Below are 23,473 nucleotides of genomic sequence, written 5' to 3'. Positions count from 1 at the left end.
GCCTCGGGGAGGACGACTGATAGGGGTCGTATGGCTGATGGACTTTACATGCTGGAGAATAAGGTTGGTCTTCATGTTACAGAGTCTATGAGTCAGTCTATGAGTCAGTCCTGTAAGAAAAAAGTCTATTTATGGCATTGTCATCTTGGTCATTTGTCTTTTGAGTCTTTGAAAGTTGTATTCCCAAAACTGTTTAAGTCAACGTCTGTTTTTTATTTTTCTTGTCAAACGTGTCAGTTGAGTAAGCATTGTAGAACTCATTTTCTTCAAAGAAATAGTAAATATGAATCTCCGTTTCACATCGTTCATTCTGATGTGTGGGGCCCTATTACTTTACCATCTGAGAGTGGCTACAAGTATTTCATTACCCTCATTGATGATTATTCTAGATATACTTGGGTATACCCGATGCGAACCAGGGAAGAAGTACCAAAAATCATTCAAGATTTCCAGCGGATGGTCTTCACTCAATTTCAAACTGAAATCCAAATTTTTCAATCAGACAATGCAAAAGAATTTTTTCATAATGACCTCACGGAATTTTTTGCTTCGCATAGTTCCCTTCACTGTAGCTCTTGTGCCCGCACACCACAACAAAATGGTGTGGTCGAACGGAAGAACTGACATCTTCTTGAAGTGGCTCGGGGTTTACTACTTCATATGAATGTTCCCAAACGGTTTTGGCTTGAAACTATTCTTTGTTCCACTTACCTTATAAACCGTATGCCCTCTCGTCGGTTAGAGTACAAAGCCCCACATCAACTTCTCTTTCCTAAGGCTCCCCTTCTTTCTATTCCTCCTCGTGTCCTTGGTTGTCGGTGTTTTGTCCAAAATCTGTCTCCCACCCATGGGAAATTGGATTCTCGTGCTATCCCTTGCATATTTCTTGGTTACTCCTTCACTCAAAAGGGATACCGTTGTTTTGATCATGTTTCTCGTAAATTCTATGCCTCCATGGATGTTTCTTTCTTCGAAGATGAGCCTTTCTATCCTGTTTATCCTCAGGGGGAATGTAGGCATGAGGAGAAACTGGTTCAGCTTCCCTCTCTCCCTGACCCTCCACCTTTTCGTGTTTTTTCTCGTCGTCGCAAAGACCAACCAAATTCAAGAGCTGTAGAGAATCCGGAAATTGTACCTCCAGTGCCACCAGACTCCTCGGGGGAGGATCATACTCAGTCAGGTATTTTGGCTCCCAATGATGTTCTTGAATCTATTGAAAATGATTCCTCTACTGCTAATGATCTTGACCGTCCTATTGCTCACAGGAAGGGTGTTAGATTGTGCACCACTAAACATCCCATTTCCAACTTTGTCTCCTATGAGAACATTTCACCCTCATTCCGTGCTTTCCTTACCTCTATTGACAGTGTCCCTATCCCTAAGAATGTGGCAAAAGCTCTTTCAGTTCCTGAATGGACAAATGCCATGAGGGAAGAAATTAATGCCCTTCACAAAAATGGCACATGGGAACTTGTTGATCTTCCTAAGGGAAAGGTTTCAGTTGGATGTAAATGGGTGTTCACAGTCAAGCATAAGGCTGATGGAACAGTGGAAAGGTATAAAGCTCGCTTAGTGGCAAAGGGATTTACTAAGTGCATGGAGTTGATTATGCAGAAACTTTTGCCCCTGTTGCCAAGATGAATTCCATTAGAGTCCTTTTCTCTCTTGCGGCTAATCTGGATTGGGTTTTACACCACCTGGACATCAAGAATGCATTCTTGAATGGTGACCTTGAAGAGGAAGTGTACATGATTCAACCTCCTGGTTTTCTAGCCCATGGCAATGAACAGAAAGTGTGCAAGTTGAAGAAGTCCTTATACGGGCTGAAACAATCACCAAGAGCTTGGTTCAGCAGATTCCATGTGGCAGTTCAGCAGAAAGGATACAGGCAATGTCAATCAGATCACACACTGTTTGTGAAAAATGGAGAAGGTAAAATTGCTGCTCTAATTGTATATGTGAATGACATAATTGTTACTGGTGATTGGGAGGATGAAATTCAGAAATTGAAACTTTTTCTTGCCACTCAGTTTGAAGTGAAGGATCTAGGACCTGCCAGATATTTCCTTGGAATTGAAGTTGCCCGATCAAAGAAGGGTATCTTCATTTCTCCAAGGAAATATGTCCTAGATTTACTTCAGGACATTGGGAAGATGGGGGTGAAGCCAGTTGACTCTCCCATTGACCCCAACCATAAATTAGGTGACAACTATGGTGAATCTCTCAAGGATGTGAAACAGTTTCAGAGGCTTGTAGGGAGATTGTTATACCTTTCTATGACTCGCCCAGACATTGCATATGTTGTTGGTGTCCTCAGTCAGTTCATGCATGCTCCTAGGTCTTCTCATCTTGAAGCAGCAGAGAGAATCCTCCGATATCTAAAGAAGTATCCGGGTACTGGTTTGTTATTTCAAAAGCACGGACATTTGAAAGTTGAAGTTTATACAGATGCAGATTGGGCTGGATCCCAAAGTGATAGAAAGTCTACCAATGGCTACTGCACCTTTATAGGAGGGAATCTTGTCAGGAGTAAAAAGCAAAATGTGGTGGCTAGATCCAGTGCTGAAGCTGAATATCGTGCTATGGCCCACGGGGTCGCTGAAGGCATGTGGATAAAGAATTTGTTGGGGGAGTTGGGTTTCCTAGTGACCAAACCTATAACTCTATTTTGTGATAACAAATCAGCTATAAGCATTGCTGCCAATCCGGTGCTACATGATAGAACAAAGCACATCGAAGTTGACAAGCATTTTATCAAAGAGAAAGTTATCACAGGCGAAGTATGTACCCCCCATGTCACTTCTGAGAACCAGCTTGCAGACATCTTTACAAAGGGTTTAAACCTTTCCAGACATCATGATCTTTGTGACAAGTTGGGCATGATTGATATCTATGCTCCAACTTGAGGGGGAGTGTTGACAGTTGTTTATGTATTCAGGTTTAGTACCATAAGGGTACTATTGGAATTTCTCCTCTGTTTATATTGTTCGACTGTACTTGTATAAATAATAAAATCATTCTTTCGCCCCCTAAATTCTAGAGGGCTTTCAGTCACACGACTCACCTCTCTTCTCTCTTCTCCTCTCCTCTCTTCACTTGCTCTTGCTCTACAAACATATAGAGGAGAATCGAAAATGAGGAAATCAAATCAAGAAAGGAATGGACTTCAGACCTTAATGCCAGGTAAATAAGAAAAAGAAGGAAAAAGGCCTTCATGCAATTTCCACATTTCAGGTGGCTCCTAGGTAAATTTGGGGTTTTCACGCATGGGACCACACAAGGTTCCTAGGTGTCCAACTAACCTAAGTGATCTCTAAATTAGGTCCTATTTAAGTTATCAATGGTCTTGGGCATATTGATAAGGTTAGTAGTTTGAAAAATATTCAACCTATTCTTTGGGCACCAAAAGGGAAATTTTGTAATTTAAGTTTTATTGATTTTAAGCCTCTAAGCATTCTAGTAGGTGATGATGGTGAATCGTATTAGTAAGTGTTGATCTGTTAGTTTAGGTGTTTTGGAGTGTTTTAAATACTGCCTTTGATGATGTGTCTTGTTGGACTGGCTGACCTAACTGCAATGAATTTGAATGTGAAATAAAATTGAGTTGGAATTTGAATAATAGACTATGATTTCTTCTCTCTGTCATCTCTTCTTTTCTCTTCTCTGCTCCTCTCTTTCTTTCAGTATTACAGATCTGGAACTCTTTCTGTTGTCTTCTAATTAGCAATGTTTTAAAAACCAACCTGGAGGCTGAACCATTCTTGCCTCCAAGTCATGGGTCACCAGTTTGACCGTCCAGGTCGGACAGGTCAGACCAGGACATGTCAGCATATAATAATGCATATTAATATGCATATATGTGTATATATATGTATAAACATGTATTATATTAATAAATAATGTATAATTATATTCTACACATAATATATGTATATATAAGTATTATTTTATGTTTAATTTATCTTTTTATTTCAGTTTTTATTTTTTATTTATAAAAATGCTAAAAGTTGGGATTTGAGCCCAAAAGGATTTTTTTGGCAAAAATAGAGGGGCAAGGTGCCTTCAGCTCCTTGGGATGTGTAGTTTGCGAAAAGTTACACCAATACAAAGATCACCCCAATCAGACAATCAAAAACAAAGTTATGGCCTCCATAAGTTTTAGTGTGCAACCCATGACCCATTGACCAGGTTGAACAGGTCAACAGTTCAACCGCCTGAGTCGGATGGTTCTTGACCAAGTAAACGGGTTTTCAAGGAACTCTGGATTTTAGGAGAACCGGACCTGGAATTGAGACCAGGTGGCAGTTTGAATGGTTCAACCATCCGGGTCAATGACAGGTTGAAAACTCTGCTAATTAGAGTTTAGATATAATTCCAGGTCAAGCTTCTTATTCTCTCTCCATCTATACAGATTTGAACATCTCACTATTTACAGATTTAATTCTCTTCCCTGTATCTCATATCAGATTTACTCCCTTCTAGCCCACCATTGCTAAATCTGTAGGGATCCCTACCCATCCTACACCAAGCCTCAAAAAGGCAGCTCATTAATTCAAAACAAAAAAAGGGTAAATTCAAGATAGGCATCCAGTACTTTGGGGGTAGTAACACTTAAGGGTCTGAACTTTCAAGTGCAACAATCAAGTACCTAGAATTTTCAGAAATATACATTCAAGTCCAACTCTGCATAATCAATCGAATTCTTTTCTTTACAGGGTTTGACATCTGGCAACTCCCATCACTTCTCCCCTGTGGTACCCAGGCTTTTCATTTTAATGCAATTTCTCATGTTGGGGACATGGCTTGGAACAGGGCAAAGTTGGATGAAAATGCTCAATTGCTAGCACTTGAGATCGCCTCCCACAGATAATGGAGCGAGAGGTGAGAGGCAACAGTGATTTCAGGATGGCTGATAGGTGGTGATCTGAGCCGATGATTGAAGCAAAAAACTTCAGGTTCGAACATAGTTGGTCTAAAGTAAGAGTCTGCTGAAATTAGAGAAGGCAGCAGAGAGACAATCCTCCTACCAGAAAAAGCAACGCTCTGGTTGAAGGGCTTTGTCAATGGTGCAGCTAATTCTTGCAGGGAAGAAGGTTGGAAAAACTCCATGGTGTTATCAGAGAAAGCTTTGAAGTGGAGTTGAGAAGGAATGGAAAGGGATGGTATATTTTTGTTACAGAGAACTTTGGCACCAAGAAAAAAAAAATGATTTGCATGCCAGAGGAGATGAAGGGGCAGGGATGGACCTCCTTTGCTAACAAACCGCATCTCTTTCTTCTAGCTGCTGAAAGGAAGGTGAGTGAAAATAAGATTATGGTTAACAAAGATAACGACGAGCAAACCCAAGGGAGTCAGGTGGCTCTGGAAAATCCCAGCATACAAGAGGATAGTGAGGAACAGAGTCCCCCACTGCAGGACTTGTGGTGGTAGCATGCTCAACTGGGCACTGGAGAGCGGAGAATGATGTTTGAAGCAGGGAGAGATAAGTGGACTAGGCAAATGACCCTAACGGCTGATAAGGTGATTAAGAATTGGACAAAAATTTTGGATGCAGTAGCACAGAAAGTAGGAATTGAAATAGATGCAGTTTTACTTCTGTTTGCATAAAGGAAAACAGTTCTCGATGTCAGTGACATGGAGCTTAGTTTTAATATGGTAAATGTAGATGGAGGTCTGGTAAAGATTCAAAACAGGACTCCAATCTGCAATGAGATCGAACTCGAAGGCAGCTTCATATTAAAGTTGTTAGGACTTCCTCTTAATTTATGGATGAATTGATCCTTGGAAATATTGTGAAAACCTTGGGAGGAGTTCTGCTGGAAATATATCAGAGGAACTTGCGTGCAGTAGAGCTTCGATTTGCAGGAATAAAACCAGAAAATATGCCTCGATCATTCGAAGTTTTCTTAGATGGTGCTTGGTATCAGGTATCGTTGGCATCTGAAGCTGAAGCGTCTCTGTGGGAAAGACAGACTGAGGTTGAAGACAATAATGAGGTGGCAGGCTGGAGTACACGTGGCTATAGGGATGTGGAGGAGAAGGATGCTGCGAAGGAAAGAATTTAGAAGGAAGTGGAACAGTCAAAAGAGGAAAACCAATCAACAAGTCATCCATATAAGGTAATAAATTCAACCTTTTTTTAATTAAAGGAGGACAATGGGGCAGGCTTTCTTATGCTGATGTGGCCAAGAAAGGAAGTGGCCCTGGTAAACTTAGTAGAGCTGTTTCATCTGAACCAGGTGGGAGACTGGGCAGAATGTGGAGTTACAGCAATGAAAGGAAAAGATTCAGGTGGCTGGCTAAGGACATTGAGATAAAGTACAGCTGGGTGAAGAGATTTGCTAACTCATTTGCAGATGGGTTAGCCAAGCAAGGGGTGCTTAGGGATTCTTTGTTCTGGGTTCAACTGTAGTTCTGTATTTTTTATTTTCTTATGGGGCCCCTGCCTCTCTTTGGGGAGTTAAGATAGTTTATCTCCCCTTTTGTATTAAATTTAGTAATGATTAATGAAACTCACTTGTTATTGATCAAAAAAAGTCCAACTCTGCATAACTGACATTATGCTGAGAGGAAATTGACATAAATACCCATACTCAGATTCCTAATTTTCACTTAACAAGGTTCTGCAAAAAGACATAATTTCCATACTGTGCTGGAATACCACTTACAGGAAGGAAAACTACGTGGTAGCTGCAGAAGAACTTTTTTGGAGTTGCAGGATACGACCAGGTACAGAAGTTTGGTCCAGAAACATCTTGATCTTGAAACGGTAAGGAGGAGGTTGGAAGAAGGATGATACTGTTGTAGCTGCAAGTACTTCGAAATTATCTCCTACTCTTCACCAATACAATTGTATTCTTCTCCAAGAACTGTGACCCGTAAATTGCAGAGATCTACATTGAAAGTCTGGCTTTTGAATTGCACACTAACAGTGATTTTTATTCCCTTCTAAAACTATTTCTTATATAATTTAAGCTACATTCTCTAGATCTCTTTGTTAATTAATTGTCAAGCCATCTCCAAGGGTCCTTGTACATGGCCAACACTTTAACTGGTGTGATAAAAAATATAGGAATGAGTCTTCTTAAACAATTAACCTGTTCAAGTTCATTTCTTTCACTATCTGTAGCCCTTGAATTATAGCCTTGAGTCCCCCACGCCCACTGGCCTTGAGAATAAAGCAATGATATTTACATCTTTATTTCTGAAAACCCCTCCAATTTCTGAGGGCCCGGGTAACCGAGGCTACTTCCATCAAAGTTTAACTTGATAAAGTCACACACTCCCCCTTCTTGAAGAACTTCTTGCCACCTCACCCCAATTTCTCCAAATGTCATCAAAGGAGAGGTATGAAAAAATATCCAATGTTCTAACCCAATGTATACCCTCGTCATAGCACAATTTTTCACATCTTCCTTACTTCTTGCTGGCTCAAGAAAAATTATTGGATTCAATTCTTCCCAAATGGCCCATAACAGTGTTGCCCTTGTACATCTCCATAAAGTTCTCCCACTTTTCCTTGGGAGCTAAAAGGTGGTTGGACCAAACAACCCACTCATATCCAATGGTGTGGCCCACTTGCACCCAAATAAAGATATGAACCACTCCCAAATACCTGCAACAAATGGACAGGAGATTAGTATGTGGTAACAACTTTCCCCATCAGCCTTGCAAAGAATGCACCAATTCAAGGACACACAAAGAAGACATCCCCTTTTTTGCAGATTATCCAAAGTATTGATCTTCCCATGAAAAACTTCCCAACAAAAGGCACCAACTCTAGGGAGAATAGGACTAAAACAAATTTCTTTGGAGAAAGGTTGAACAAGGGTACAAGAACACAGAAACCCAAAGAAAGAGGCACAAGAGGGGAAAAAACTGTTGGATGGGGAGTCCAAACACATCTATCAAGAAAAGATAAATCAAAACAAGCTTTCCCCAAGGCTTCTAACAACTCGGCAACCTTAGTAAGCTTACTGTCTCTTAGTCTCCTTCTGAAGCCAAAATCCCAATTAGAATTCACAAGAAACAAAGGATGAGTGAGAAACCTTAAAATAGGCTCATTTTTAAACAAAGAAATAGAATACAAAGCAGGGAAATGGTCCTTAAGAGAAGAATTACCAATCCAAACATCTTCCCAAGACAAGATAGAATCCTAGTACCAACATCTTACCTGACAAACCTTAAGAATTGAGGGATGATACCATTGATAGCTTTCCATGACAAAGCCAAAGTTGCCCGAGGACAGAAACCACCTTCCTAGCCATGACAAAGCCAAAGAATTGAGGGATGATACCAACATCTCTCTCTCTCTCTCTCCCCCCCCCCCCCCCCCTAGCCATTTCCTCAACAAAACTGTATTCTTCTTTATCACATTCCTTAACCCCAAACCACCCTTTCTCTTACTTCTACAAACAATCTCCCACTTAACCAAACGGTCCTTTCTGCCTTCTCCTAGCTCCCACAGAAAATCCCTCATGATTTTTTCTAACTTTTTTGCCTCCTTCTAAGAATCCTAAAAACTAAGAGATAGTAGACTAATAGATTGCAAAGAGTGGACTTTATCAAAGTGATCCTATCCCCCAAATAGGTGTAATTCTACTTCCAAATGGCTAACCTCTTTCAAACCTTACTACAACTAGATTCTAAAATCTACTCTCCTTGGGGTTTGCACCTAACAGAAGACCTAAATAGTTCATAGGCCACGATGTAACTGAGCACCCTCCCCACCATACTACTTTTGTCCATATTGATTTTCAGATTAGATCTGCACAAACAAATTCACCATCAGCTTTAATCCCCCCACTTTGCTTCAATCATCACTCTCACAAAAAATTATCATATTTCAGTGACTGTATTAAACACCAAAAGCATGGATACGTATGTAAGGTACACTAGCTTGTAAGTCATAAGTCATAACCAACATGCTGAATAAAGAAAATCTATTATACCTCACCAGCTGCTGCCTTAAAGCGAACATAAATAACAGATGCCTCCACACCCTCAGAAACAGCTATTTTGCTACCACCACTACCCCGAATTACAGCCTGGACCTGATAAAGAAAATAAATACTACATATCCAAAACAATACATTGTGCAAAGACTTATCAACATTGGAAGGGGGAATAGCTACCTGAGAAGAAGCACTTTTGAGAACAGAGAGTACGTGAGACCGAATCATTCCCAATGCTCGAGACTGTAAAAAGGATGCAAGAGGAGGATGTAAAACCAAAGAAGCTTTACCCATGGCCACCTGCCTTTTAATATAATCAACTAGATCATAATGATAAACTTTTAAAAATCAGAAGTACTTGGCTACCTGAAGTTGTCGAAATTTAACCAAGTAAACACTTGATTCAGCATACTGTGGATTGCTTTCGACATACCTAAGCTTGTCAAAGAAAAAAAAGATAAGTGCAAAATCTATGCCTCACAAATTCATAAGAAACCATTGATTATCAGTTTTGATAAAGCAGCAAAGTTCAGATTAAAATTTTCAGAAGCACATAGATATAGTGATATATACACTGATTTGAAAATCTATCTTCACTTACGAAATACACTCATCCAATCTTTTTAGCAACGGAAGAAAGTTTCCATTTTCAGCATTCATGTTCAGAGAGTAAAAATTGGTAGCAACCTGCATACAAGTAAGAAGCATGTAATTAAACAATCAATATAATTTAACAAAGACGCACAGGGTAATATTTTATTCATCAGTGCAAGATTTTCCATCAATAACAACATAAAAACAAATTTAACTTATGATAATCAAAGAGTTGGAACAAAATCTGATCCTACGGGTAAGAATGTATGCAGAAGAGAATAGATCACAAACCAATAGTTACTTGTGATGGGTTATATGATATCTGAGGACCTAATGCAAAAGATAATCAACTCAAGTAAGCCTTGTCCCAACTATATGGGTTCAGCTACATGAATCCTTCTCTGCTACAACTCATGTATTTTTTGGTCTGTCCCTAGCTCTTATAGACCGACCCTTCGAATTACAACACATCAATTCTTTTCACTGGTGCTGCAGATGATCTTCTCTGCATGTAAACAAATCATCTTATTTTACTTCTATTAGAGTTCGGCCTGCCTGTTAGACTGATAACAGTCAAGGAAAAGAGAGAAGAGAGAAAGGAGAAGAGTAGAAGAGATGACAAGGAGGAAAAGGTCTGGTTCGAATGAAGGAAAAGTCAACTCTCCCATTCGACCAGATTTATTTTATTAATAAAATATTGTGGAAAAGTCACATGTGCCCCTACTTAAGTTAGGGACATTAGATCTAACATAAGCTTACACATCAGCACCTAAACATAAGCACAAAGACAGAAATACCCCTACATACTCGACACTAACACTCCCCCTCAAGCTGGAGAGTATATATCATATAATCCCAGCTTGTTACATATGTAATCCACTCTACCCCGACTCAATCCTTTAGTAAACAAATCTGCCCACTGGTTCCCTATGTTGACATATGTAGTGTCTATCACTCCACTCAGCACCTTCTCTCTAACAAAGTTACAGTCAACCTCTATGTGCTCGGTTCTCTCATGAAACACCGGATTAGAGGAAATATGAACTGCAGCCTGATTGTCATAGTAGAGCTTCATCGGAGTATCAACAGTGTATCCCATCTCCTGTAGAAAATTCCTTAGCCACACTAATTCACAAGTAGTATGTGTCATAGCTCTATATTCTGCCTCTGCACTGCTTCTTGCCACAACTGTCTGCTTCTTGCTTTTCCATGTCACCAAATTACCCCCAAGAAAAGTGCAATAGCCTGTGGTAGATCTCCTATCAGATACAGAACCGGCCCAATCAGCATTAGTATATCCTTCTATTTCAAGTTTTCCACCACTTCTATATATCAAACCACGACCAGGAGCCCCCTTTAAATACCTCACAATCCTTGGAACTGCATCCCAATGTGGAACCAAAGGTTTCTGCATGAACTGACTTACCACACTAGCTGTGAATGAAATGTCTAGCCGAGTGATGGTTAGGTAGTTCAATTTACCTACCAGTCGCCGGTATCTGCCAGGGTCTTCAAACACTTCACCCATATCACTACTTAGCTTAGTGTTTGTTTCCATAGGTGTTTCAGCTGGTTTAGCACCTAACAAACTTGTTTCTTCAAGCAAATCAAGAGCATATTTCCTCTGACACAAGTTAATACCATGCTTAGACCTTGCTACTTCTATCCCCAAGAAATACATTAATTTACCAAGGTCCTTTGTCTGAAAATGTTCCTACAAAAAAGTCTTCAACCTGTCAATGCCCATTTTATCATTTCTGGTAATAACAATATCATCTACATACACCACCAATAGGATCTTCCCTGCCTAAGAGTCATGACTGAAGACAGAATGGTCAACTTGGCACTATTTCATACCAAGCTTCTTTACCACCTCACTAAATCTACCAAACCATGCTCGAGGAGACTATTTAAGCCCATAAATGGCCTTCAGTAGTCGGCACACCTTGCCATCCTCCCCTTGAGCAACAAATCCCAGTGGTTGCTCCATATAGACCTCCTCGAGCAGATCACCATGCAAGAAGGCATTCTTGATATCAAGCTGATAGAGGGGTCAATCATACATCGCAACGAGAGAAATCATAACACGGACTGAACCAATCTTAGCAACCGGAGAGAAAGTCCATGTGTAATCAATACCATAGGTTTGGGAATACCCTTTGGCAACCAGTCTAGCTTTCAGCCGCTCTACACTACCATCAGGTAAGTACTTAACCGTATAAACCCACTTACAACCAACAGCCTGCTTACTAGGAGGAAGAGTGGTGAGTTCCCATGTATGATTATGAGCTAGAGTTGAGAGTTCTTCTTCCATCGCACGGCATCATCCTGGAGAGGCAAGGGCTTCCTGGACATCCTTAGGGATAACAACCGAGGATAACAAAGAGAGAAACTGGCGATGGGAAACGGAAAGGTGAGTCAGTGAAACATAATTAGAAATAGGATGAAGGGTACAACTACGTTTACCTTTCCGCAAGGCAATGGGAAGATCAAGATCAGATACTGGGGTTGGGGCTGGTGTGGGAACGGTTGCCAGATCTGTCAACGATGATGGAGCTGGAGGAGGAGCCGATACATGAGGGCGATGTGTATACACGTGATGGATAGGTGGTGGCACCGAAGGCAAGGACTTGGTCACAGCTGGACAAGAAGAACAAAATCCACAACTAGAAGAGGAAGGGGAGGAGGTGATGAAGAGGAAGAAACATCAACAAACCCCAAGAAAAATGGAGTAGACTCAAAGAAGGTAACATCAACACACACAAAGGAACGTCGAGAGCTAGGATGATAACACTTATACCCTTTCTGAGTCCGGGAATAGCCAAGAAAGATGCACTTAATAGATCATTCATCTAACTTTTCCTTTCCTGGCCCCAGATTATGAATGAAGCAAAAACACCCAAAAATACGAGGAGAAAGAGGAAACAGAGACAAGGTAGGAAACAATGTGGTGAAAGGAGAATGACCATCAAGGATAGACGTGGGCATCTGGTTAATCAAGAAGCAAGAAGTAAGCACAGCATCACTCCAAAAAGATTTGGGAACACTCATGTGATGCATGAGGGATCGAGCTGTTTCCAAAAGATGACGATTCTTTCTCTCAGCCACCCCATTTTGTTGTGGGGTGTAGGTACATGAAGCCTGATGGATAATGCCATGTTGATCTAGGTATTCTTGAAATGATGAAGAGAAATATTCACAGCCATTATCGGAACGAAAAATTTTAATGTGAACACCAAATTGGTTGCGAGTCTCAGCATAAAATTTTTGGAAAATGGTAAACAATTCACTCATTTCTTTCATTAAATAGAGTCACGTCATCCTTGAATAATCATCAACAAAAATGACAAAATATTTATATCCATTGTATGACATTATTTTATAAGGACCCCAAGCATCTGAATGAACCAAAGAAAAAGGACTCAACATACGGTTATCAACTCTAGGACTAAAGGGAACACGATGATGTTTCCCCAATTGACACGACTCACAATCCAAAACAGAAAGATGAATCAATGAAGGAACCAAAGACTTCAAGACTTTCAGTGAAGGATGACCAAATCGACAGTGCCACTGGCAAAGAAAGCAAGAGAAAACCCTAGACTGAGTGCGCAGAGAACAAAATTCTGGGCAGATCCGATTTGCTCAGTTTGGCTCTGATACCATATTAGAGTTCGGCCTACCTGTTAGACTGATAACAGTCAAGGAAAAGAGAGAAGAGAGAAAGAGAGAAAGAGAGAAAGAGAGAAAGGAGAAGAGTAGAAGAGAAGACAAGGAGGAAAAGGTCTAGTTCGAATGAGGGAAAAGTCAACTCTCCCATTCGACCAGATTTATTTTATATTACTAAAATATTGTGGAAAAGTCACATGTGCCCCTACTTAAGTTAGGGACATTAGATCTAACATAAACTTACACATCAGCACCTAAACATAAGCACAAAGACAGAAATACCCCTACATACTCGACACTAACAACTTCCCCTCGTTTTATCAACTATTGAAGCTACTCTTAGTTCCTAATAAGTTCATTTCTACTCCCATCCTTTCTAGTTTTCCCACTCATCATCTCAATATTCACATTTCTGCTATGCTTAGTTTTTGGACATGTTGTTTCTTGACTGCACAACACTATTCTCCATAATATTGTTGGCCTTATAACCATTTTACAAAATTTTCATTTTAGCTTAAGTGGTATTCTCCCATCAATAGGACTCCAGATGCTTAACTTAGGTTCAATCACAAACTTCAACAGCCAAACATTACACAGAAGAAAAGCATAAAAGGAAAAAGAAACTCTTGGCAAAATATACCATGCAGGCAGAGAAACATTTAGAGAAGAATAAGGTAGAATAATTGTGATTTGATACATGGATAGCTATGAAATATTATTAAAAGATTAATAAGTAAAAGAAACAAACTAAAGTTCACAAGGTCAAATCAGTCCAGCCAGTCAAATTATTACACTGAATGCCCTGGTTGGCATGGCTTTGCAGATTCTTTTTCTGTTGTTAATAGAAAAGTTTAATAATGGAAGAGAAAAAAACTAGAAGAACTTTGAAGTGTCAATCAGAAGGGCAAAACATTGAGGGAAGGCAAAATCCATAATACAAGACATCTTTATTAACCCTACTTCATGCAAGCAAGTGGTTATATTGGTTTATCTGAGGATCCAAGAAAGCAAGGTATTATCTTTCACCATATGCTTGGAGATTTGGAAAGAAAGAAAACAGAAGAATTTTTAAAGATGTATCTAGATATCTCCAAATGATGTATGCAGACGTGCGTGCCATGCTGATGGACGGGTCACTGGTATCAAAGAAATTCAAGGACCTATGAAGGTTTCACTTCAGAACACATTGGGAAGCTAGAATTAGAGGTATATTATGAATAGTTTGTGCTTTATACTGCATGGTTTCTCATCCACATTTACTTGCAAATATTTTTATCTTATTAATAAAATTCTTTGCAATACAAAGAAGTATTATATAACTGACTTTCATTCGAAAACAGATTATTGCCAAATAGAGTAGGTGAAGTGTAGTCTAGTTTTCACCCTGGTTAGTAGGTGTAAATCTCAAACTCCACTTAAGTTATTTCTTTCTATAAGTCTTTTATTTGAATAGCACACATAAAGTTGAAAATTTAGATAGAAAGTCAAACATATATTTGGAATATATCATACTTCATGAAGTAAAATATAATTGTAACATTTAAGGTAGCAATGAAACCTTACATTCTCCAATTCATCAAAATAGTTAAGCTTACTGCGAAGTGCTTCTGCAAACTCTATCAGTCTTTGCTTCTCTATCAACTGCATCCCAAAAAAGAAATATTTAGTATCCAAATAAAAATTAACCCAAATTCAACAATATGAAGAAGTCATTTTCTTACAGGAACTACCAATATAACAATACCCAAAGAAAACAGTTATACAAGGATACAGATGTCAGTCTGTACCAACTTTAACAAATGAAAACTCTGAGCTGATTTCTTTTCTAACTACCATGACTCTGGGTATAAACTAAGTGTTGGATTTTCTAACCTTTTCTTTTTCCATTTTACTGGTAACCAGATCAACAAGTTAATTAAGAAAAAGAAAGGGAATCCTGATACAAAGACAAGAAAATAAAGAAGCAGAGAAATCACCCCAGGTTGGCATGCCAAGCTCCCATAAACCATTTGAAAAGATGAAAAAAAGCCTGGTTCAGAAAGGACAGGCACTACACTAGCTCAACCCTCTCCACTCCATTTCAAGTAGGGGTGCAACTCAGGTTGGCAAAATTCCAACCCAAGCCCGTCCAAGTTGCAGCCTGAATTTCAAGCCAATGAGTCAGATAACTCATTAGATGATCTTCTAACCCAGGAAAAAAATATGTAACTTCCAGCTGCCAAGGCCCTTGCTTCTCTAGGTTGATGCAGGAGAAACAAAGGGCTGTCCCCTCCAATCCTCAGCCACTCACAACCTCAGAATCCCCCTCTCCTACTAACCTGTTGTAATCAAGTGAATGAACTAAACAAGGTCAATGTTTTCAGATATATAGAAGGAAGAATGGTGGCCTGTATTCAGGACCTTTGAGCATAGTAATGCATTGACAGCAGAACAGGTCAGTCTACCGCAGGGGTTAAGGCTTGCTAAACAATTGGGTTTCCACAATCTAGAGGTGGAAGGGAATTCTCAAGTAATCATCTCACGGACTAGAAACAGTACCCAGATTCCTTGTGTCTTCCGGTATAAGTCCAGGGATATTGTAAGCCTAACAAGGGAGCAAATGTTGCATTTAAGTGGATGAGAACAGCAAACGGAATGGCAGACTCTTTGGCCAAACAAGGGGCTGTAAGACAGCAAACATTTTGGGAAAATCTGTAATCTTTTGTTGTTTTTGGGTGGAATTTAACCCAATCTCTTCTAACTCCTAAGTTTACATCAATAAAATCCTTTTCCTGCTGATCAAAACAAAAAAAAAAAGACTAAGCATGGTCAATGAACCAAAAATAGCAATTCATCCTAAATAGATGACTAGTTAATTGGAATTGAGGATGCTTGAAGTGTCAGAGACAGCAGTTCGAAAAAGACAAGGGTTTGAATGGGTGTGTCTAACAGATCACACACCCAAGAAATATATTATATGTTAAAAGTGTACATTAATGAGAAAGGACCACTGTGCCCTTCTCTAAAATAAACTAATAAAAGAACATATATACGAGCAAAGATACAATACATAGGGCATGTGGTAAAACAGTGCTCCCAATAGAATCAGCCCCTCTCTGCACACCCCCCCCCCCCCAAATTGATGCCAAGGTAGAAGCATTAGTTTGTCAACTAAAATTTTGTGGTAAGGACGTGTCATGGCCTTCGTAAAGATTTCTATGAGTTGAAGTCCAAATGAGACATGGGGAAGAGTGATGATGCCAACAAGATATTGATCTTTGATGTAGTGGATCAAGGAAGGTGATGGGAATACCAAATATTTTCATGCTTTGGCTAATGGGAGACAGAGAAAAAATGTTGTGACCAAATTAGAAATTGATGGTGAAATATTCTCCTCTCAAGAAGAGATAGAAAGGATTTTTGTGGATCACTTCAAGTCAAGGATGGGAGGACCGCTAAACTTTAGAGAGAGGCTGGAAGGATTAGAGTGGCCAAGGCTAGATGAGAACATTTCAGGGTGGCTGGAAAGGAACTTTGAAGAAGAAGAAATCAAACAAGCAGTGTTCTCTATGGATAGATCAAAGGCACCAGGCCTGGATGGTTTCACCATGGCCTTTTACCAAGATTGCTAGAGAATAATTAAGGAGGATCTGGTTGAGGTTTTCAAGGAGTTTGAAGAGAGACATGTGATTAGCCCTGGAATAAATGCCACTTTTTTAGCTCTCATTCCGAAAAAGATTGATGCTAAACACCCAAAAGACTACATGCCCATTAGTTTGGTGACAAGCATCTATAAAATCTTGGCAAAGGTGCTATCCTTAAGGATCAAAGTGGTCTTACCATCTATCATTAGTCAAGCTCAAAGAGCCTCCATACAAGGTAGGCAGATAACCGATCAAATCCTAATAGCAAACGAATGTGTAGAGGATATGAGGAAATCAGGGGGCCCAGGCTTTGCTTGCAAGTTGGACCTTGAGAAGGCATATGATATGGTGGACTGGAGTTTCCTTTTGGAGATACTTAGGACTTGTGGGTTTGGGGAGAGATGGTGCTTATGGATGATTGGTTGCCTCACTTCGATTCATTACTTTGTGCTAGTGAATGGAGTGGTAAAGGATTTCTTTCCAGCCTACAAAGGCTTGAGACAGGGTGATCCTCTTTCTCCTTTTCTATTTACTTTGGTGGCGGATGAGTTGAGTATATTGATATCAAAAGCAGAGAGGGAGGGGGTAATAGGTGGTTGGAAGATTGGAAGGAATAATGTCTCTGTAACTCATCTCCAGTTTGCAGATGACATTATTATTTTTTGTGAGGGAAGTGAGCCAAGAAGAGTGGGAACCCTTAAAGATCTAGTATTACACTTTGAGAGAGTTTCCAATTTAAAGATCAACTTTGAAAAAAGCTGTGTGGTAGGGGTCAATATGGATGACAATGAAGTTGAGTCTATTGCTAATTCTTTGGAATGCTCTATTTCTTCTTGGCCCTTGACTTATTTGGGTTTACCTTTGGATGGGAATCCTAGGGAAAGTAGATTTTGGTACCCAGTTGTTGAGAAATTTGAAAGAAAGTTGGCAACTTGGAAAAAGAATTATATCACTATGGGAGGAAGGGTAACTTTGATTAAGGCTACACTTTCTAATTTATCAGTCTATTACCTCTCTATGTTTAGGATCCCCCATAGGGAGGCTAGGAAATTAGAAAAGATGATGAAAAATTTCCTTTGGGAACCAGAGGAGGAGAAAAAGGATCACATAGTTAATTGGGAGACAGTTTGTCGGAGTAAAGAGGCAAGGGGTTTGGGATTAGGGAATTTGGTTTTAAAAAATGAAGCTTTATTGGGAAAGTGGCTATGGAGATGGCCTTTGGAAAGAGAAAGTTTGTGGCACAGGGTTGTGCTTAGTATTCACGGCTGTTCTGTCTCTGGTTGGGATGTTGGGGTATCTCATCGGGCTACCCAAACAACACCGTGGAAGGCAATACATGGTGTCCTCCCCAAGTTCCTTCAGTATGTAAGGTATGATACGTGCTCTGGAAATTTGGTTCTTTTTGGGGAAGACACTTGGGTGGGTAATCAACCTCTAAAAGACTTGTTTCCTTCTCTGTATGCCCTTTCCCTTCATAAAAAGGAGGTTATCTTTGTCCTTCTTCCCCCTCCAATTTTACCTTTATCCTTGAGCTAGGACTTTGGTTTTTGTAGGGGCTTAAGGGAGGAGGAGCTTGCTTGTGTTACTGAACTTCTATCCATTCTAGAGAGTGTTTGTTTGGACCCCTCTTCTCTTGATAAAAGGGTGTGGACTCCTATCCCAAAAGGTTCTTTCACTTGTGCTTCCTTCTTCAAATCCCTTTGTTTGAGCACTTCTTTTGAGCCTTTCCCAGTGAAAGAAGTTTGGACAAAGCCTGTGCCCCCCAAAATTGTTGTTTTCTGCTGGGAAGTGTACCATGGTAAGATCAATACTTTGGAGAACTTACAAAGGAAAAAGCCTTTTATTTGTTTGTCCCCAAACTGGTGTGTAATGTGCAATTCTCATAGTGAGGACTGTTACCACTTACTCGTTTCTTGTTCCTTTGCTGCAGCTCTTTGGGATTGGATGTTTGTTTTGTTTGGATTTGGTGGAATCAACCAACAGAGGTAAAATCATTATTCGCATCAACCACCTTTGGTTGCCTAACAAAAAGAGGAAGGAGTATGTGGAGATGTTTCAGAGCAGCCACCTTATGGACAATTTGGGAAGAAAGAAATGCTAGAATTTTCCAAGATAAAGAGAGGTCCATGACAGAAGTGAAGGAATGTATCTTAACCAGAACTATCCATTGGCTGAAATCCTTGGATTCTTTCAGCTCTTTTTCTTTTGATGATATCTGGAGAAATTGGACCACAGTTGCACACACTTCAGTTAGAAAAACCAGAGCCACTACAGTTTGGGTAACTCCCCCAGAAGATTTTTTTAAACTGAATTTTGACAGTAGCAGCCAGGGTAATCCAGGACCGTCTGGCATTGGAGGAGTTTTGAGGAATGAAAATGGCAACATCATATCCTTTTTCTCAGGCCCGGTAGGGATAGGGGACTCTACAAGAGCTGAGATATTGGCTGCAGTACAGGGAATTCAGATTGCTAATCAACTAGGAGTGGAGAACCTATTGGTTGAAGGGGATTCTAAGGTGATTTTGGGCTGGCTGTCAAATCCAGACTCAGTTGTTTGGAGTTATAGGGATCTCATCAGAAAAGTTAATGGTTAACAAGGCACATAACATGTAGATATCAGTGGGTGGGTAGGGAGGCAAATGCTTTGGCTGATCATCTTGCCAAACAGGGTTCTACTAGGGACAATTTATTCTGGGCAGCATTGTAAGTTTATTTCTGATCTCTTGTAACGGTTAGGGGAGGCTGCATCTCGTGCCTCTCCAAGGGCTTCTGTAAAATCTATTTCCTTCTGGTTAATGAAATCATTTTCAATTATCAAATCCACATCCAATCTGATTATTAACCAGACGCAACTTCTAACAACCAAATCCAAGATAGTTGGATTCAGAGTCAAATCAGGTATGGGACTTTCAGAGTCCATTGACAGCCCTAAAGGTGGGGCACCTAGCCTAAACACAAATAAGATCAAAACTTATAAGGCAGGCACCTCACAATATTATAACTATGGCTACATCTTATTAATAAGTGTGTTGATACAACCTATAAGAGTTTTGAGAAGAGAAATAGAAGGACAAAATTATAGGGGGTGTGATTAGAAATCATCAGGGTGTGGTGGTGGCACTCTTCTCAGGACCAATAGGTATTGGTGACTCAATACAGGCTAAATCTCTAGCCCTACTTCAAGGTCTAAAGATGGCTGAGCAGATAGGAATAACAGACTTAGAAATAGGAGACTCACTACTGGTCATTTCTTTGGCTAAAAGCATAACTTCAGTACCTTGGAAGCTCAAATTTATCTTCAGAGAAATTGACATACTTACAACGAGGATCAACTCTCAGTTTGGTTGGGTCAAACGGAGCGCAAATAGGATGGCGGATACCGTAGCAAAACAAGGGGCAAATAGATCTACATTGTACTGGGAAGAACTGTAACTGATTGTTTGTGGGTGCAGATTAGATTAATGCTTTTCTTGCTGATCAAAAAAAAAAATAGAAGAACAAAATTTCTTCTTTTTTCTACAGTTTCTCTCTGCCCCTTGTTATTTTCCCTTTTTTTATTGGTATAAATTATAGCCTTCTTTATACTTGTTAGTGGTGTTAGTGAAGGGGTATTTCAGTCTTTGTACTTGTTGAGAATGCTGATGTGTACTGTTATATTAGTTCGAGTGCCTCTTACTTAAAGAAGGGCACTCAAGTCTTTTCCAATAAGTTAATAATATAATAACAGGTCTGGCCGAATCAAGGGATTAACTTTTTTCCCTAATTCGAACCAGCCTTTCTCTCTTCTCTCTCTTCTCTCTTTTCTTCTTTCCTCTCCTACTTCTTGCTGTCTACTTTACTCTACAGTCAACGAACAAGACAGAATTCTATGGCAGGTCAAACTTCAACATGGTATCAGAGCTAGGTTCACCAAATCAGACTTGCTAGAATTCTGCCTTCTGCGCATTCGAATTAGGGTTTCACTTGGGGTTCTCAGTTGTGAGTTGGAGACTGGGAAAAGGGCTGAAAAGGAGTGATCGCCCTCTTCCCTAGGAGGTCTCTATGCCTCCGATTGTGTCGTTGGTGATTGGTTGCTGTGGTTTCTAAGCCCTAGTTAGGGCTGGTACGTGTGGTGCAGTGGTGTCTCAGCCCTTCGTATGGTTGGCCTTCAGGCGATGAGGTAAAGTTTTTTTTATATATTTTTTTTTGGAATACATGAGAGGTGTAGTACAGTTCGCATGATGGGTTTTCAGATTGCAGTATGCTAGGGTTTATTCTGGTTTGTGTGTGATTCGAATGGCAATAGTGTCTACTGAATGGTGAAACTTCCTATAGTTGTGGATTAATGTTGGTGGTGTTACAAGTGTGGTTTTCAGCTTTTGATATCGCTGAAATCAGTGTGTAGACCTCGGTGAGTAGGGGTTGTGGTGTTGTAGTTTTCAGCATTTAATACTGCCGAAATCAGTGTACAGATTTCGGTGAGTAGGGTTTGTGGTGTTGCAGTTCTCAGCTGTTGAAATCAGTGTGCAGATTTCGGTGAAGTGTCTGTGTGTAGTGTGCAGTGTGTAGTGCTCCTAATTCAGTGCTCAGAATTAAGGGAGTTCGGCAATGGCAGATAACAGTGATAGTAAACCTAGTGTCATGATATCTACTGACTACCTGAATGTCCAAATGACCTCCATTAAACTGAATGGAGAGAATTATGTCCCTTGGGCCAAGTCTGTAGAGGTTTTTCTGAAGGCGAAGAAGAAAGTGAAGCATATAAGAGAGGAGAAACCCCCCGCTAATTCTCAGGAGTATGAAGACTGGGAACAGGAAGATGCACAGATCATTACATGGTTGTGGAACAGTATGGAACCCAAAATCAGTGTGAACTTCATGTTTCTTGACACAGCCAAAGAGGTGTGGGATCATGCTAAGAAACTGTATTCAGGTCAGGATAATACCACTAGGGTATATCAACTGTATCAGGAATACTTCAATCTGCAACAGGGAAATCAGAGCCTTGAGGAGTACTATGCCAATGTGAGGAATATCCGTAATGAGTTAAATGTCTATCATCCTCTCACTTCAGATGTCAAAGTTCAACAGCAACAGCGAGAGCAGCTTGATGTGACACGGTTTCTGGTGGGGCTGAAGTCTGAGTATGAACCTGTACGAGCCCAGATACTAGGGGGATCTGCTCTTCCATCTTTAGAGGAGGTGTTTGCTCGTCTTCGGAGGGCTTCCATTGGATCTATGGACTCTAATGTCTCCGATAAATCAGCATTTGCAGTGTCAAGAGGCCGAGGTGGCAGAAGTGGGACTCGAGGAACCCAGCCTGGCAGGAGTGGTAGTGGTGGATCTACACATATCCGTGGTGGTGGTCGTACTGGAGGCAGAGATTCAGGGGGAGCTCGTGGTAGAGGACGTGGCTCGGGTCCACGGAAGTGTACTCACTGTGGTTTGGATGGACATACCATTAACTACTGCTATGACTTACATGGTCCTCCCTCGACGTGGGCCAACCATGCCATGACTAGTGACACCAGTTTCAGCTCTACACAGGAGAAACGGTCAGCTGACCCGATGCCTTCTACTCCCTCAGATGGTCCAGGCAAGGAGATGGTGAGTGTTCCTCGTGATGAGTATGAGAGGTTTGTTCAATCCAAGTCGCAGCAGAACACAGCTTCCTTTGCACACTCAGGTATGGCTTGTTTGGCATCCACACCCAACCCCTGGATTATTGACTCTGGAGCCTCCGATCACATGACGGGAACTCCAGGTGTGTTTTCATCTCTCACTCATTGCTCAACATCACAATCTGTTACCCTTGCTAATGGCTCCACGTCATCTATCTATGGTGTTGGTAATGTTGACCTAGACCCTGTATCCCTATCCTCTGTTTTATATGTACCTAAGCTTCCATTTAATCTTATGTCTGTTAGTAAGCTGACCAAGTCCCTTAAGTGCTCCATCACTTTTTACCCTTCTATGTGTGTTTTTCAGGATCTCAAGACGGGGATGAAGATTGGTGGAGGGCATGAAGCCGGTGGACTATATTATCTTGATGGTGGTGGACGAACGTCAACGGCTCTTCAGTCATCCATTTCTCCTCTCCAGTGGCACTGTAGATTTGGTCATCCTTCGCTGAAAGTGTTGCAGTCCTTAGTCCCTTCATTGAGTCAACTTTCTGTTTTAGATTGTGAGTCTTGTCAATTTGGGAAACACCATCGTGTTCCCTTTCGTTCTAGGGTCGATAACCGTGTGTCGAGTCTTTTTTCTTTAATTCATTCAGATGTTTGGGGTCCTTATAAAGTGATGTCATATAATGGATACCGATATTTTGTTATTTTTGTTGATGACTGTTCAAGAATGATGTGGCTCTATTTAATGAAAGAAAGAAGTGAATTATTTTCCATCTTCCAGAAATTTTATGCTGAGATCCGCAATCAATTTGGTGTTCACATCAAAATTTTCCGTTCTGATAATGGTCGTGAATACTTGTCTTCATCTTTTCGAGAATACTTGGATCAACATGGCATTATACACCAAACTTCATGTACCTATACTCCGCAACAAAATGGGGTTGCTGAGAGAAAGAACCGCCATCTTGTAGAAACGGCACGCTCCCTCATGCACCACATGAATGTTCCCAAAACTTTTTGGAGCGAT

General features: G+C 40.4%; 1 protein-coding gene across 5 annotated transcripts in view; it reads right to left on the bottom strand.

Moving 5' to 3' along the window:
* The window catches only part of LOC104600457 (sec34-like family protein), a 128,223-nt gene that overhangs the window by 77,270 nt on the left and 27,480 nt on the right, over positions 1–23,473 (bottom strand). For 3 of the 5 annotated variants that reach the window (XM_010263386.3, XM_088893300.1, XM_010263383.3), the window contains exons 7-11: positions 14,781–14,858; positions 9,556–9,641; positions 9,321–9,387; positions 9,135–9,197; positions 8,952–9,053 (exon numbers count right to left, since the gene is read on the bottom strand). In XM_010263386.3, coding sequence (XP_010261688.1) covers positions 8,952–9,053; positions 9,135–9,197; positions 9,321–9,387; positions 9,556–9,641; positions 14,781–14,858 — 396 coding nt within the window. The remainder of the gene's footprint in view (positions 1–8,951; positions 9,054–9,134; positions 9,198–9,320; positions 9,388–9,555; positions 9,642–14,780; positions 14,859–23,473) is intronic. The other 2 variants (XM_010263384.3, XM_010263385.3) reach the window with 2 other exon arrangements.

Source organism: Nelumbo nucifera, chromosome 8 (genome assembly GCF_055504915.1).
Source record: "Nelumbo nucifera cultivar China Antique chromosome 8, China Antique-T2T, whole genome shotgun sequence".
NCBI lineage: Eukaryota > Viridiplantae > Streptophyta > Magnoliopsida > Proteales > Nelumbonaceae > Nelumbo > Nelumbo nucifera.
This window is presented reverse-complemented; position numbering and strand designations above follow the sequence as displayed.